The sequence below is a fragment of the Trematomus bernacchii genome, unplaced genomic scaffold (assembly GCF_902827165.1).
Source record: "Trematomus bernacchii unplaced genomic scaffold, fTreBer1.1, whole genome shotgun sequence".
Lineage (NCBI taxonomy): Eukaryota > Metazoa > Chordata > Actinopteri > Perciformes > Nototheniidae > Trematomus > Trematomus bernacchii.
This window is the reverse complement of record NW_022987714.1, coordinates 17,434,176-17,448,439: the sequence shown is the minus strand read 5'-3', so window position 1 is coordinate 17,448,439 and position 14,264 is coordinate 17,434,176. Positions and strand designations below refer to the sequence as shown.

Here is a 14,264-nt window from a genome sequence, read left to right as displayed (position 1 = left end):
GGAAATTGACGATACTCTATAACCGTCACACACCCGTACACAGCACCACCCACACAGTGAAATGTAGCCTTTATATTGAACCCATCCTCGTACTAGGAGTAGAGGGCAGCCATTATACAGAGCCCAGCGTGCAGTGTGGGGGTCTGGTGCCTTGCTCAAGGGCACCAAAGCAGTGGCCAGGAGGTAAACTGGCATCTTTAAAATAATCAGCCCCCAAAAACTGAGAACTGCTTTACAAATGTGCATTTCATATAGATAGAAAACACTGGATCCAAATGATTTGCCAAAAGAATGCAGAAGAGGTGGTGCCTTAAGCGTGGATACATTACCCTGACAATTAGAACCTTGCTAGCATCTTTAAGGCTGGTGTTTTTGCACCCCCTGTCATAATCCTGGTGTTTCATATTTCCTGTTTTATTTTTGAATGTGTTCTCTCTTTGTGTCTTGTCTGGTTTTACTTCCTGTATTTTTGTTCCCGCCTGTGTGATTGGATGCTTGTATTCGCTTGTTTTCTACCTGCCCTCCACAGCTGTGTCATATAATTGTGATAAGTCCTGTGTGTGTGTAAACAGGCCTGTCTTCCCTTTTGTTCTTGTCAGTTCCGCGTCAATGTTTCCCCAGTGGGGTCCTGTCAATCCTAGTTCTTTGTGTCCTGTCTGTTGCTGGATTTCGCCCCCATTTTTTATTACCCATCCTGGTTCCGGCAGGATCCATCAGAAATTAAGACCTGTTTACTTAAGATTAGCCATAATTGGAAAGTTCACTAGCCTTTAGCTTTAGCTTCCTCCTCCTTCCCAGTTGTATGCTAAGCTGTTATAAGTGCTAGCTAAGCTCCATCCACAGGTTTATGTAGGCATGGTATGAACAGAGGTATCCATATTCTCATCTTTCTTTATCTCAGTAGGGTTAGGGTTAGAGTTATGCTTTTTTCACAATATGTCACTATTCCTTTAGCCCATATTTCTTTTTAAAACGATCTTAATAAATATATTTGAAAAATCTAATCTTTAGATAATTAACTAATCAAATCGTATTGTACACAGATTGTATCAGTTTTGTGACCCCTCTTCCTAAAAGAGAATTGCCTTGATGTTGAAATAGCAGATTTTGAAGGTGGAATTATATTTTTAAAACAACCTTGGAGGTTTGCCCAAATGAATGAAATGTGTTCAAGGGAGCTGGAGCATAACACAATATAAGGAGTTGCATTCCATTTGTCTTGGAATGAGCTGACAGACAAGAGTTTGACATTATGGTTTGCCAACATACAGTATACTGATAACAGAGTAGAAAGAAAGAGACTGGGGAAGAAAGAGCATTGCCATGGTGCAGTTGAGGCAATACCTTCCAATGACTATATGATGTGGGATATGGTGTGAAGATGACACTAAAAAGTTATGTTTTCTTTCTTTTTCCACTGGCTAGTAGACAGAGACATGATTTACAGGCTACGGTTGCTAATGTTGTCCGCTTAATTATAGAAAAGACCTACTGCAAAGTTTCTCTTCAGGACTAAAGTGTATTTGCTTCTGTATGTGCCAGTAGCAACCTGGGTGAAACAGAAATACTTCCTCAACAAAGATAAATTGACAAGCAACAGCATAGAGGACAGTTATGGAAGAAGATAGAGTGCGACAGAACACGTTAGACGAGGTAATGCTAAATATCTATCTCGCCGCTGACAGACAAAAGTAACAGTAATACGAGGTGAATTTGCATAGCAGATGTTCCCATTCGCAGGGTTGGATTTATTGGACAAGCAAACACTGGGATGGCAACGTGCAATCTGTCATACAGCAGCGGCGGATAAATTAAAAGTAACAGCTGTGAGTTTACTGTGGAGGTAAGGTATAGCATCTCGCTAGGAGGAGGAAGAGATGCATGCCAGAGAGGTTAGACGGAAACAAGAGGAAGGGAAAAAAGTAGAAATGTGGACAAAATGGAGCGAGGAACAATGGTGTTCAGAAGTGTGTTCTCTCCGAGTTATAGGCTGTTTATCATTTGCGTAATCAATTTGTCTAAAAGTAGCTAGCGGCAACGTTTCTGAATAATTCACTGTAACTGCACGAGCCCACATATGATTTGTGCTCTCACAGCACATATTGTACTTTGCATCATGTATTAACTGTAAAAGCAATTTGTTTTCTGACAATATTACATTTGTAGGAACATTAGTTGTTTGTTCAAATCAATCCCCTATTCCTTTCACTGGAGTCTTTTGCGTTCTTTAGCTTCCTACCTATCGATTTTTTCTTAATTCCACAACAGCCCTGGGCTCTTGTAAGAAAGCATTAAGAATTGATGAGTGCATCATGACATGAGCGTAAAAGTATTGTAGTCCAGAGGCTAAGCACAGAGTTCACTACATTTAAGTGTTCAAACTTTCTTTTCCCCCTCAGAGCAGCTGAGGTAATGGTGCATGTACTAAACAGAAATATGCAACTCTCGCTGGGAGTATAGCTTCTCGTGCCACATTTAAGTATGGGTGTGGCATAGATTATTGTGTAAATGCTTTTGGGATTCAGAACATGACTCAGGGCCATACAACAAGTCCCAATCGATTTTGAGTTGTAGGTCTCCCTTTACCTTTTAACCAATTTCAGGAACATTAGCTGGAGGTGATGGACATGCTCCATGTTAAAGGGCATTACAATTACATTTTATTAAAATTATGCTTTTACCCAAAGCAAATTACAATAAGTGCAATTAAACATGAAGAAACAAACTCATAACAGCAAGAATCAAACCTAGCCTAAAGGTTTATTGGCCAAGGTGAAGGAAAAACAGGTGGGTTTTCAGACTGAATAGATGCAACAAGGAACTTGGTTCATTATGAAACACTCTCAATCTAATATTGATGCCTTTAACCTGCATGGATAAATGGGACCACCGAAGAGAAGATCTAGTATTTCTGAAGTTATTCTTTACGCTGCATAATCATGCAAGTTCAACAGAAACCTGTTTAGCTCAGATTCCAGCGGGGAATCCCTCAGTGACCAGCCCCCCCTCCCACAGACCCAAATGCACTGTATGCAATTTTCCACCTACATCTAAAAATTACCATACCAATTTATAGTAATGGTTGAATGATTTCAGAGTTCTGGATAGTAGGTTGGCAGCACTATTTCTTGTGCAACGCCAAATAGACCAGCAAACAGATTCAAGAGCATTTTTTTCTAAGATAATAGAATTAAAATCAGACAATATATAATTGTACTAAATATACTTAACTTAAGAAACAAAAGGGAAGTGTTTGTGAGCTTACAGTACATGTGTGTGTGAGCAGACATGCACCTGTGGAGTCCATGCCAGAAAGAATGTATGTTTCTTTGTTCTGACACCCTATGTTCCGCCTGCACAAGCATGAACACACGCGTTAGGTCAGAACAAAAGAGCATGTGAAGCGGGGGCTTTGAATTTCATCTGTGTGTGTAGCTATGTTTAAGGCCAATTTAAAGTATGTTAACGTAATCCCTGTAGGATAATAGTACTGGGTTGGAAAGGAGGATGATTAAATTGCATGCAAGAACTTGTGTCAGATCACAGGCAGTGTAGACCAAAACATAGCTTATAGAAGAATACATATAAGACGTCACGTCAAGCTGAATAAACCTTAAAGGGGCCCTATTATGCTCATTTCCAGGTTCATATTTGTATTAAGTGTCTCTACTGGGACATGTCTCCATGCTTTGATGTTCAAAAAGCTCTTTATTTTTCTCATACTGCCTGTGCTGCAGCACCTCTTTTCACCCTCTGTCTGAAACCAGAGCCCAGTCTGCTCTGATTGGTAAGCTGGCCGGCTCTGTTGTGATTTGTCAACCGCTAAGAGATGTCCCGCCCCTCAGCCTATCACAAAGTGTTAGAGCGCTGGCCAATAGAAGAGCGATTGTTACGTTATGATGTCATTATGTTATGGAAGGAAAAAAAGGGCTACTATTGAGGTGTTTCAGGCAGGGGGGGAACTTGATCTGGAGGGAACTTGGGGATTTTAGCCGTTGCAGACCATTTACATGCACAAAAACCTATCGAGCACAGAACAGGAAATGGAAAACCCAAAAGGCATAATAGGGCCCCTTTAAAGTTGAATGCTGTGGTTAGGACTTGTTTTCCCAAGAATAAAAAGTGAATGTAAGGGCTAATGTGAATGGATTGCAGTTTAACAAATCGTTTCATGTCCTCCTCTACATATAGAATAATGTCTACTGATCAACCTGTCTGGGCCAGGAAGACTCTTCTTTAACTCCTGAATATTATGATTCCTATCATTAACATTCCGGGCATAATCACTGATTTAGTTTCACACCACTGTTAGAATTCACACAGAAAACAAGCGCTATCAGCCATTTTATGTCACAATTTAAAAGGACTATGAAAGACACAGCACTAGCAGTTAACACTCAACTAAGGTCACACACACACACGCACGCACGCACGCACGCACGCACGCACGCACGCACGCACGCACGCACGCACGCACGCAAGCACGCACGCACGCACGCACGCACACACACACACACACACACACACACACACACACACACACACACACACACACACACACAGTGCAGGTTTAGAGTAACTCCTGCTTTAAACCACAAATTGCCCCCCTGCCCAATATCTGTCTCTTTGTTGTGAAGCTACAGCGTGCAATGGCTTTGAAAGAACACCTGGCATTAGCTTACTTTATGTGTTCAACTATCTGTTAAAACGACAATAACCGTGGAGGGGAAAGTATTCATTGGTACTGAGGCATTCCACATTTCTACTTTTGTGCAAGTGAATGTGAAGCATTACATAAAGTGCTCATGCTGCTGTGGGATTATAAAACTTGAGGGATCATGCATGTGGTTTTTAATTGTACCTATAAAATACTTTCCATTAGTACTCTCCTTTAGCCGCATCGCACCATATACTTTTTAGATTGGTTTCCTTTCTTTAAGGCAGCAATTGATTTATATTAATTTCCTCACACTTGCAGAAACATGATTGAGGAAAGCCATTTATCCCAGTTAACATGTTCTCCCCTTTTATTTTTCATAAACTGTGAACAGGGAATCATTTGAATTCTGTCTTTGATTTCATGTCTTGACTTGACAGTTAACTTCTGAACAGCCCTTTAATGCAAAGCAAAACACAAGATCATGTTGCTTCTCTTTTTATTTGTGGTTTTCTACCAACATAGCTAATGCAAGATGTTATGGTTGTTGCTGACTTTGAAATGTTAGACGTCTCAGCTTTAAGGAGATTTCAAACAGTCTCTGCTTCAAAAGGTGGTTTAATGTTGATTGTGATGAACGTTATAGCTCAACTTTTAAGAATCTTCAAGCTGATTTGGAATTAGTAGGTTTTATATCTCCAAAAATATTTTTAAAAATAGCATCATAAATGTTAAGTATAAATAATATATATGAGCTTATTCCTATCTTTTAATATCCCCAAATTAATATATTCGAACATTAGACTTAAGGCATATTTAAGGCAGTGTCCTTTTTATATTACTTTAAGTAGGTCTGAGATCACTGCTAGGTCACACCATGCAGATATTAACATCTGTGACGTCCATTTTAATCTCTAGGTGCTTCCCCCTTGTTTTGGAGCGTAAGAATCAGTTAATATGCACACCTTAGGAGAGTTTGGCAGAATTGATGGTGGCATTCAATGTGACTGCATACTTGTATTCTCTTGTACTTTTCATCATCTGTTTTACCTAGCCAAGCCTTTCAATTTAAACCTTCACTTTGTAAGACCTCAAATCCAGTTCTCCTGCATCTTCATTTTTCTGGGCAGAAGTTACTTCACAATAAGACTTGTCTTTTAAAATGTAATCTTATTTAAAGGTAGAAGCATAAATAGAAAAATGGAACTCACTTCAGGGTAACACAGCCAGAGCCAGTAGGGGGCGCCGTCCAAAAGACCTGTATCCTGGTGCGTCTGCGGGGGGTGCTCTCCGTCACTGCAGGGGGGCAGTTGGTCATGAACTGCGTGTCCTCCTCATCAATGTTCTAGGAGCAGATGAAGGACAGATTTAGCATTAACATATTGAAATGACATTGCTTTTGAAAATGTCACCACAAACACTTTTTAAGGCCATTTTCCAAAATCATCGCGACAGATAGCAACTAGCTTTGCAATGACAGCCCACAAGAGCTTTTTACTTTTACTCTCTCAGATATGTCAAGGTTCATTATTAGTCGTGTTAATCACAATCATAATCTGTGATAAAGTATGATTTATCACAAGTTTAAAATACTAGTATTCACTTGTATTTTGAGGGGAGATACAACCAATACATGTGTGGTGTTGAAATAAAGAAATGCTAAAACTGGTAAGAGTACTTAAAGGGTTTTTATATTTTATTATAACATGATTTTTAAATGATTGGCATAAACCCTGAAATGTAGCTAAAGCATTGACAAAGCCACTGTGATGACCTCTGTATAATGTGCGCTACACAGGGCATTTTATCCCTGCCGCAATCATACTGTTAGCACTATCTGTTCCTACAGTGGTGACCATGTCCGCTTCTGAGCAACTTCAAGAAATTGGCGCATGCTTCAGCAAAATGCTTTTACTCCGTTTTTACCACACGTAAAGAATGAGTGAAGAAGATTTGTCCTGGATTAGGTGTTCCATAACACCGAAGTAGTGATGGTTCTTACTGATGTCCAGTGGTCTCTAGTCAGTGCCATACATGTTGTTTCTGCCAATTTCTCTGCTTTTTTTGCCATGCATGGTAGACATCCCTGCTTTAACTATGGGAGTTGGGGTCAAAATTGGTAATGTGATTAATTGTGTTAATTTTTCTATAAAGGGTTAAAGTTTCAAGATGATTTTTTTTAGGTAGCATGTACAAGAGTTCTCTTTGTCACTCATATAGCAATGTTAAACCTTAAGATACCGAACCAGATGCTTAGAAAATAGGTGCATGCTTCTACTTTGGAAACAGGAAAATACTTTTATCCCTTTAACCAAATGTAATCACACAAATTGAACCAGCTTGAGCTAAAAGCAAAGTTATGTGAAAGAAGGTAGTTCTCCAAAAAGTGGAATGAATCTTTGGATAATAACAGTCTTGTATATTCAAGACCTGTCTAGCCCAGTTCCTTTGGTGGACCTTTTTTCAAGACTAAACACACAAAGACTGACACGCACATGCACACATGGCCTATGACCTTGTAGCTAGTGTTCCCCAGCTGCCTCAGCTCAACAATAACAATGACCTAACATCCCGTCCCAAACCCCTGATAGGACATTAAGAGGGAGATAAAAGTCACAGAAAGCTCTTTGCTTCATTCTTTGTTTTTATCGTACTTTCAAAAACACATATTTTTATTCTAAAATGTACACATCGACACTGAAGTACACAGATGCCTACATTGAGAAATACTTAAACTATCACATGCCTGGAAAGACACATGAATCTAAAGCACACATACATATACTTCTGTGTATTTCTGTATGGAATTCTTTGTGCTTTCTTTAACACAGTTTGTCTCCAGGACTAAAGTTCAGTCTGTCAAAAGAGGACACATAAAACTGGCTAAAAAGCATAAAAGAAGAAAATGGCAGAGAGTGAAGAGTGACATTAAAGAAAAAAAGAAAGACAGGCTTCTCTGAAGGCCTAAGATATTCAAAAAAATAATATTTGAAAACTTTAAAAAACAGTTTTTTTTAAATATTCTTTTTCCAATATTTAATAGTAATTAAATTAACATTTCCAAATAAATAAATCCTTCGAATCTGCCTGTTCAGTTTCTGTTTGAATGTGAATGGTTAAATGAAAGAAGCTCCTTCAGCCGTCTCTGCGAGTCACTGTGAAGATAGGAGCTGATTGGTGGTCCTGCTGTAAATTCACAGAGGGCCCGCTATAGTAGCTCAACGAGAGAGTAATGTCAAATGACAGTACAATTGACCAATCATATCTTCCCTCTAAATGGGTGGGCTTTATTTTCGCGGACTTTATGACAAGTTCCGCCCGCTGTGAAGTTTATGCTGTGTGTTATAGAGTGGTGCAGTGACGCGTCCGAACACCCGGAAGTAAGCTGCGCTCGGGTTCCCTCGACAAAAAAGCAATGGGATTTCTCCATAGGATTTTTGAAAATAGCTCGAAATAAGGTCTGTGGAAAACGAACCTGTTAGATAAATGCACGTTTTGTTCAGCCAGATAATATCCACATGTCTACCCTACTTTTATTATTTTCGAATCATAAATCTAATCGATATATTTATGATCGATAGATTTATGATTAGCATAAGTTCGTTCATGATGGCTCATGTCAGTGATAGTGATGACATCGTTGCGAAATTATTAACCAAGTCATTTTCAAGATTGAGTTACAATGATAAATTGGAGTGGCAAAGGATCAGCTGCATGACCCCGCCATCAAGTGCTTCATCCAAAAGGACAGGAGGATGGACTTTGTGTTTAAGTGATTTGATCATCAAAGGTAGGCCTAAGTCATTTTCAATGTGGGCCGCCGTGCCGACTTAATTCATTTGTAATTGTTACTTGGCTGTGGGTGCCTTGTCATGATAGGTGTTTATATAAATGGTGTTGTTTTGTGTGGTAGAGGGTCGCTGTCATTGATGCGTTTTGCACCCCGGGCCGCTGTTTTGATATTCCGCTGAAGTATACGCTGTGACGTAATAACTCTTCTTTTTTTCTTTTTTTTCGAGGGAAGGGCGGGGGGGGGGGTCAGAGGGCCTAGGTATAGAAGTCACGGCTCGCCACTGGCACAAGGAGAATACTTAATAAAGAGCTGCTGTCTAGACATGAGACAACTAAAGCTTGTTTTGTGTAATGATGCTGTTGTCTAGGATGTATAAGTACACACTTAAAATTGAGATGACAATAGCACAAGATAGGCAGAGTGCATGAATAGGACAATAATCCATCACTTTCTCTTCTCAGACTGGATTTCTCATCAGACAGCACCGCAGTTTGTTTAATGACAGCAATATTAATACAATAAAGGTAGTCTTTGCTACAGTGCATCCCTGAAATTACTGCTGCTATCAGCAAATCATATTCACTCTGTTTTAGCTTAGGAAAAGGTTTATTTTCTTTCTTTCTTTAAGGGGACCTATCATGCAAAATGCACTTTTTGATGTCTTTTATACATAAATATGTGTCCCCGGTGTGTCAGGGAACTCACGCAGCGTCAGAAAATAAAACCCTCTCTCTTTTCCTCCGTACCCAAATCTCTAAAAACGGGGGTACAACGGAGCTGATCCAGATTTGCGTCCGATATGACGTAATATCGGAAATGTGGACCCACGGCACTATCAGAAACGTTGCTATCAGAAACAATGCCCGACTGTTTTGGACGTAATATGGTAGGTGTTTACATTAGCATCGCTAACACTCAGAGCTAACCTGTACTGGAGAGCATGTGTGTGAAGAAGCAGGAAATAAAAAGGAACTCACCTTGTGGTATAACCGGCAAGAGAGAAAGCCTTTGAGCTCCATACTGTTTCAGAAATAATCCTTGATAATCCATGATATGGCGTTTCATCACGGCAGTATTTAGTTTAGACAGTAGCTCCCGCATGAGCTCAGCCCCCTCCTTTTTTATTTGTTATCCATTTACATTTTTTTAAAGCTTTATACCCAAAATCAGCACTTTTGAAACAGGAAGTGAAATAGAGGGATATGAGGCATGGCTAGAATGGGTGATCTGTTGGGTATTTTGAGCAAAACACTTCATAGACATGTTTTTTATATATTTTTATATATCTGAGACCTATGCTATTGCCTAAAAATAGCATGATAGGTGACCTTTAAGCTATGTTCTCTAACATTGCCAATAGTGAAAGATTGAAAAGAGGTTCAATCTTGTTTTTCTGCAGAGTATCCTTTTCATTTATATTTCTGTGATATAAAACGTTATAATCATATACATTTGAGGTAATACCGGCCCAATCTAGTCCCAAGTACTGTTCCAATTTAAATCAGGAACATCATGTCCAAATCTAAGACATGCATGTTTAAACATAGGACAGTCAAGTCCTGACTAGTTCAGATTGTAAAATTCCATCTGAAGAAAGAAAGTTCCACATTGAGTCAAAAATCATGACAATTAAATCATGAATTAAGTTCACATAGTTGCTGCCAACAATAAGACAGGTAAGTCTTAATTAATATGCCCAGTCCCAAACTTGGGAAAGCGTTGGCCAGTGCAAACAAGCCTAAAAACAGATCTGAAGACAAGTGAACCCAGCATACATTTAAGACGGGTAAGTTCCAACTCAATATCACCATGTCAGAATCGCAAACAATTAAAACCCAAGCCAAGACAGTCAAAATGTAGGACACACAAGTTGAGTCCAAAGTAAAGAAAGTCAGATCTTAACTTATCTTCATTTGTCAAATACTTGGAAAGTTTAAAAGCCAGGTGAAGACAGTGAAACAGCAATAAACAAAGGCAAGTCCAAAGACCATGGCCTTGTTCCATAGAAATTAAAGTCTTTAGTTCTACATGTTAAGTTTGAGGATATAGACTGTGAATGTTTTGGAAGCATGACAGTCGATTCCACATTCAAGAAATGTGTGTCTCAAGTCATAGCCGACTCAAATTAATCCCAAATCAAAACAGTTAAGACCCATATTGGGTCTAAAGCCAGGAAAATGTAAAACCAAGTCCTGTCCCAATTTAATTTAGTCAGGAAAGACAGGCACATAGTCCTGAGTCAATAGATCAACAGATCATACTTTAGACAAGCCGGTCCGACGTCAAGACCAATGGCAATACAGTCAAGCTTATGACAAGCATGTCCCAAGTTCAGCACAAAGAAGGGTTAATCAAATCTGAAGGCGTAAGTAAAAAGAGTCAAGTCCCAAATTGGCATTCAAGCTAGGGTTAGGGTTCTCTAGTTCTTCAGCACTCAAATATTTAAAAAATGTTATTCCCCTGCTTGAGGGCAGTATATTTGCCTACTCTGCATTGACTATGGTAAAATATCCAGGCAGCTGTGTTTCACAAAAAACAAGTAAGTCTTAGTACTTAACTTTAAGTTTATGTATTCTGAATATTTTCTTTAAAATTACAAGCAAAAACAACACAGGTGATTCCACATTCAAGTGTCTCTGAAGTCACAGCTGACTTTAATCCCAATCAAAACAGTCAAGAAGACCAAAGGCAATACAGTCAAGCTTACGACAAGCAAGTCCCAAACTCAGCTCAAAGAAGGGTTAATCCAAACTGAAGGCGTAAATCCAAATCCCAAGTCCTTCAGTTCGGATTCCAAGTTATGGTTAGGGTTGGCTCTCGTTGCTCTGCCCTAAAATATTTTCAGAATGTTTGAGGGTAGTATATTTGCTAACTCTGCCTTAGACTATGGTATTTGTCCAATCAAGACTTCCCAACCTCGGGCTCCGTTGGGGAAATCTAGTCTTTAAAGCTTCTAGCGTGATGTCTGGAAATCAGGAGTCTGTAGTGTTAAAGTCAAAACTTCTGAAAGTCTTTTTTTTATTTAGTTTTACCCAGTACATACAAATTAGTTGTATTGCTGTCCTGACTTTTATTCAAACAAAGAAACTGTTTTAATATGTTTTGTTCAATCACTAATAACAGAGAATGTGTGAGATTTGGAGGGAGAGACAGAGAGAAAGGGACAGACAAAGAGAGGGAGTGTGGGAAGAGTGGCAAAGGAGCGTTTGTTTTCACTGCAGAGGCTGGCATGTCTGTGTGTGTCCATGGTTCGTCTATCTCAATCTCTCACCCTCCGTCGAGACGGTAAACACAGATGCTTCAGAGTGCCTGCACAAGCAAACGCAGAGCCCTGTTCAAACACAGACGCACACACATCTCACACACACAAAGAGACAGAAAGCGGGTGACAGACAATGCAAACCCAGGATCCCTGGCGGAAAACTGAATAAGGGGTGTATAAGTATGTGTTTGTTGGTCGGTATGCGCACACATTGCAGGTTTGTAATTAAATGCAAATTAGATACAAATAGTGAATACAGTTAAAAACCTTTGAGACTTGAGTGCAGAGAGGAAAAGGTTTCAGAGGAGAGCACATGCAGGCAGACATACATTGAAATGTCACATCCACACTTGAAGATTAACTTATTTCAGAGAGTAACTAGATTCTCTTGCTGAATGAAGACCTGCAAGGCGACATCGTTTTGCCTTGGGCCTTCCATCCATCAAAGCCGTACCATTACTGCAGCATACCGCAGAAATCTTTGGGCTATCACACACATTGCATCATATTACATTTTGTGTCTGAACCATCAAACCATGGCAGTGGTGTCACATATCTAAACGTCTACTCTGTAAAAAACGTACTGTGTGTAGGGCTTATTCCCTCGTAAATGGAACCAATACTGTGGCTTTTGGCATTCATTTACACAAAACAACATTAGAGAAGTGGGAGCATGTTGTTCAAAAACCTGTTTAATATACAGCAACAACCCAAAGGGTCTTTAAGCAATCCAGTTATTTTAGTTATATATCCATTTTAGCACAATAACCGTTTGTCAGATAAATGTTCTATGGGCGGTAATGCTGGCCTTCAAACGAAAGTGGTCTGTTTTTGTTTGCATGCAGACAAGATACCTAAATGGACTCTCTCTCTAGCCCAAATGACGTCTGTCATGTCCCTTTCTCATCTCTGTTTTCCCTGTGCCAAAGCTTTGACGTTATCAGAGCTTTGGTGTGAAAAGCTCTGACAAAAAAAGACAAGTCTGTCACCTTGACTAAAGAGGCCACTCAGGCAAATGACTAAATGACACACAAAGATGTACAAATGCAATGTGGTAAAAGTGAAATACGTTCTATGACATATGGCTAGACCTTTTTATTATTTATTTGGTTGACCTGTTCCTTTGTGGCATGTTAACATATTGACTCCTGTCAGTTTTAGGGCCAGAATATCTCTAGTTTATATATCCAAATTCATGACTCAAGTTGAGTACAAAACTCAAGTTGTATACATGAGTTGCCAAAGTAAATCACTTAAGTAAAGAGTGGGGTCATTACTATTCTGAAAATGTAAAATCAGGCATTGTGTACTGTATGTGTATGCATGTGCGTATGAATATGGTTGACTGTGTGTGTGTGTGTGTGTGTGTGTGTGTGTGTGTGTGTGTGTGTGTGTGTGTGTGTGTGTGTGTGTGTGTGTGTGTGTGTGGGGGTGTGTGTGTGTGTGTGTGTGTGTGTGTGTGTGTGTGTGTGTGTGTGTGTGTGTGTGTGTGTGTGTGTGTGGTGTGTGTGTGGGTGTGTGTGTGTGTGTGTTGTGTGCGCCTACTTCTGTCTGTTTTCCAGCTTTGCCCACTCAGTTAGTTAAGGCTATTGTCATTGAGACAGCATGAATAAACTAGCCAGGCTCCTGCTCAGGCTGAGTCACAGAGCTGCTGAGACTACAGAGGTCATCCTTAATCGATGTTGGCTTCCAAACACTATATAAGTGGAGACATTTTCCATCAAAACATCAAAACAAAGTACACTGTTTCCTATTTCCTTACAAACTGGCATTGTTTCTGCACGACTTAGGGCAGGTTGGCTCCGCAGTGAGTGATCAAAACTTTCCATAAGATCATTAGTAGCCATCTCCAAAGCATCAGTGGAATTGGGGAATCTGCGGCGTCTTTGCAGAGCCCAAAGTATGTTGGAAGACAATAGAGTTGTGAGGGAACAAGACCTCAAAACCCGGAAATGCGTGAGCACTTTGGCTTCCCTTATCTCAATCTCAATGTTTTTTTTAACGTGTTTGGTATTATTGCTGAAATAAGATCTGTGGTTAACACAAGCTTAAGAGATTTTCACGTTTTGTTCTACGAAAACAGCGGTTGCTAACAAGTGGCTAAATCTCATCATAAAGTCATCAAACTGGTTTGTGTTAGGAGGTTAAACTGGTCATAATTCCCTATCTTTTGTTTAATGCTGTGAAAAAAAACATAATTATTCAAGTTTCATGCCATAAACAATATTTCACAAGACTTCACAAGGTGAACACACCACGATATTCTTATAATTTACTTGTTTCTTTTTTCATCTCCTCTATAATAAGTTTTTTACACACATTGGTCTAAAGCTTGTTGGCATTGCAGTAGCTACGGTACTGACATGTTTTCAGGAGTTTTAGGATACTTCGGCATTATCTACGATTAAAAAATGTACGTAGCTATTGTTTGGTATAATGTTAATGCATCAAAGTATTTTCAGTTTTTAAAGTTTGGTGACAAAAGTGTCTGTCATTGCACAGCTTAAAATCTGTCCAATGATATTATAAAAACACTGGTGTCTGTGTTGCTT

General features: G+C 39.4%; 1 protein-coding gene across 2 annotated transcripts in view; it reads right to left on the bottom strand.

Moving 5' to 3' along the window:
- The window catches only part of LOC117491336 (spondin-1-like), a 107,899-nt gene that overhangs the window by 80,722 nt on the left and 12,913 nt on the right, over window positions 1-14,264 (bottom strand). For both annotated transcript variants that reach the window (XM_034141253.1, XM_034141254.1), the window contains exon 3: window positions 5,869-6,002. In XM_034141253.1, the coding sequence (XP_033997144.1) occupies window positions 5,869-6,002 (134 nt within the window). The remainder of the gene's footprint in view (window positions 1-5,868; window positions 6,003-14,264) is intronic.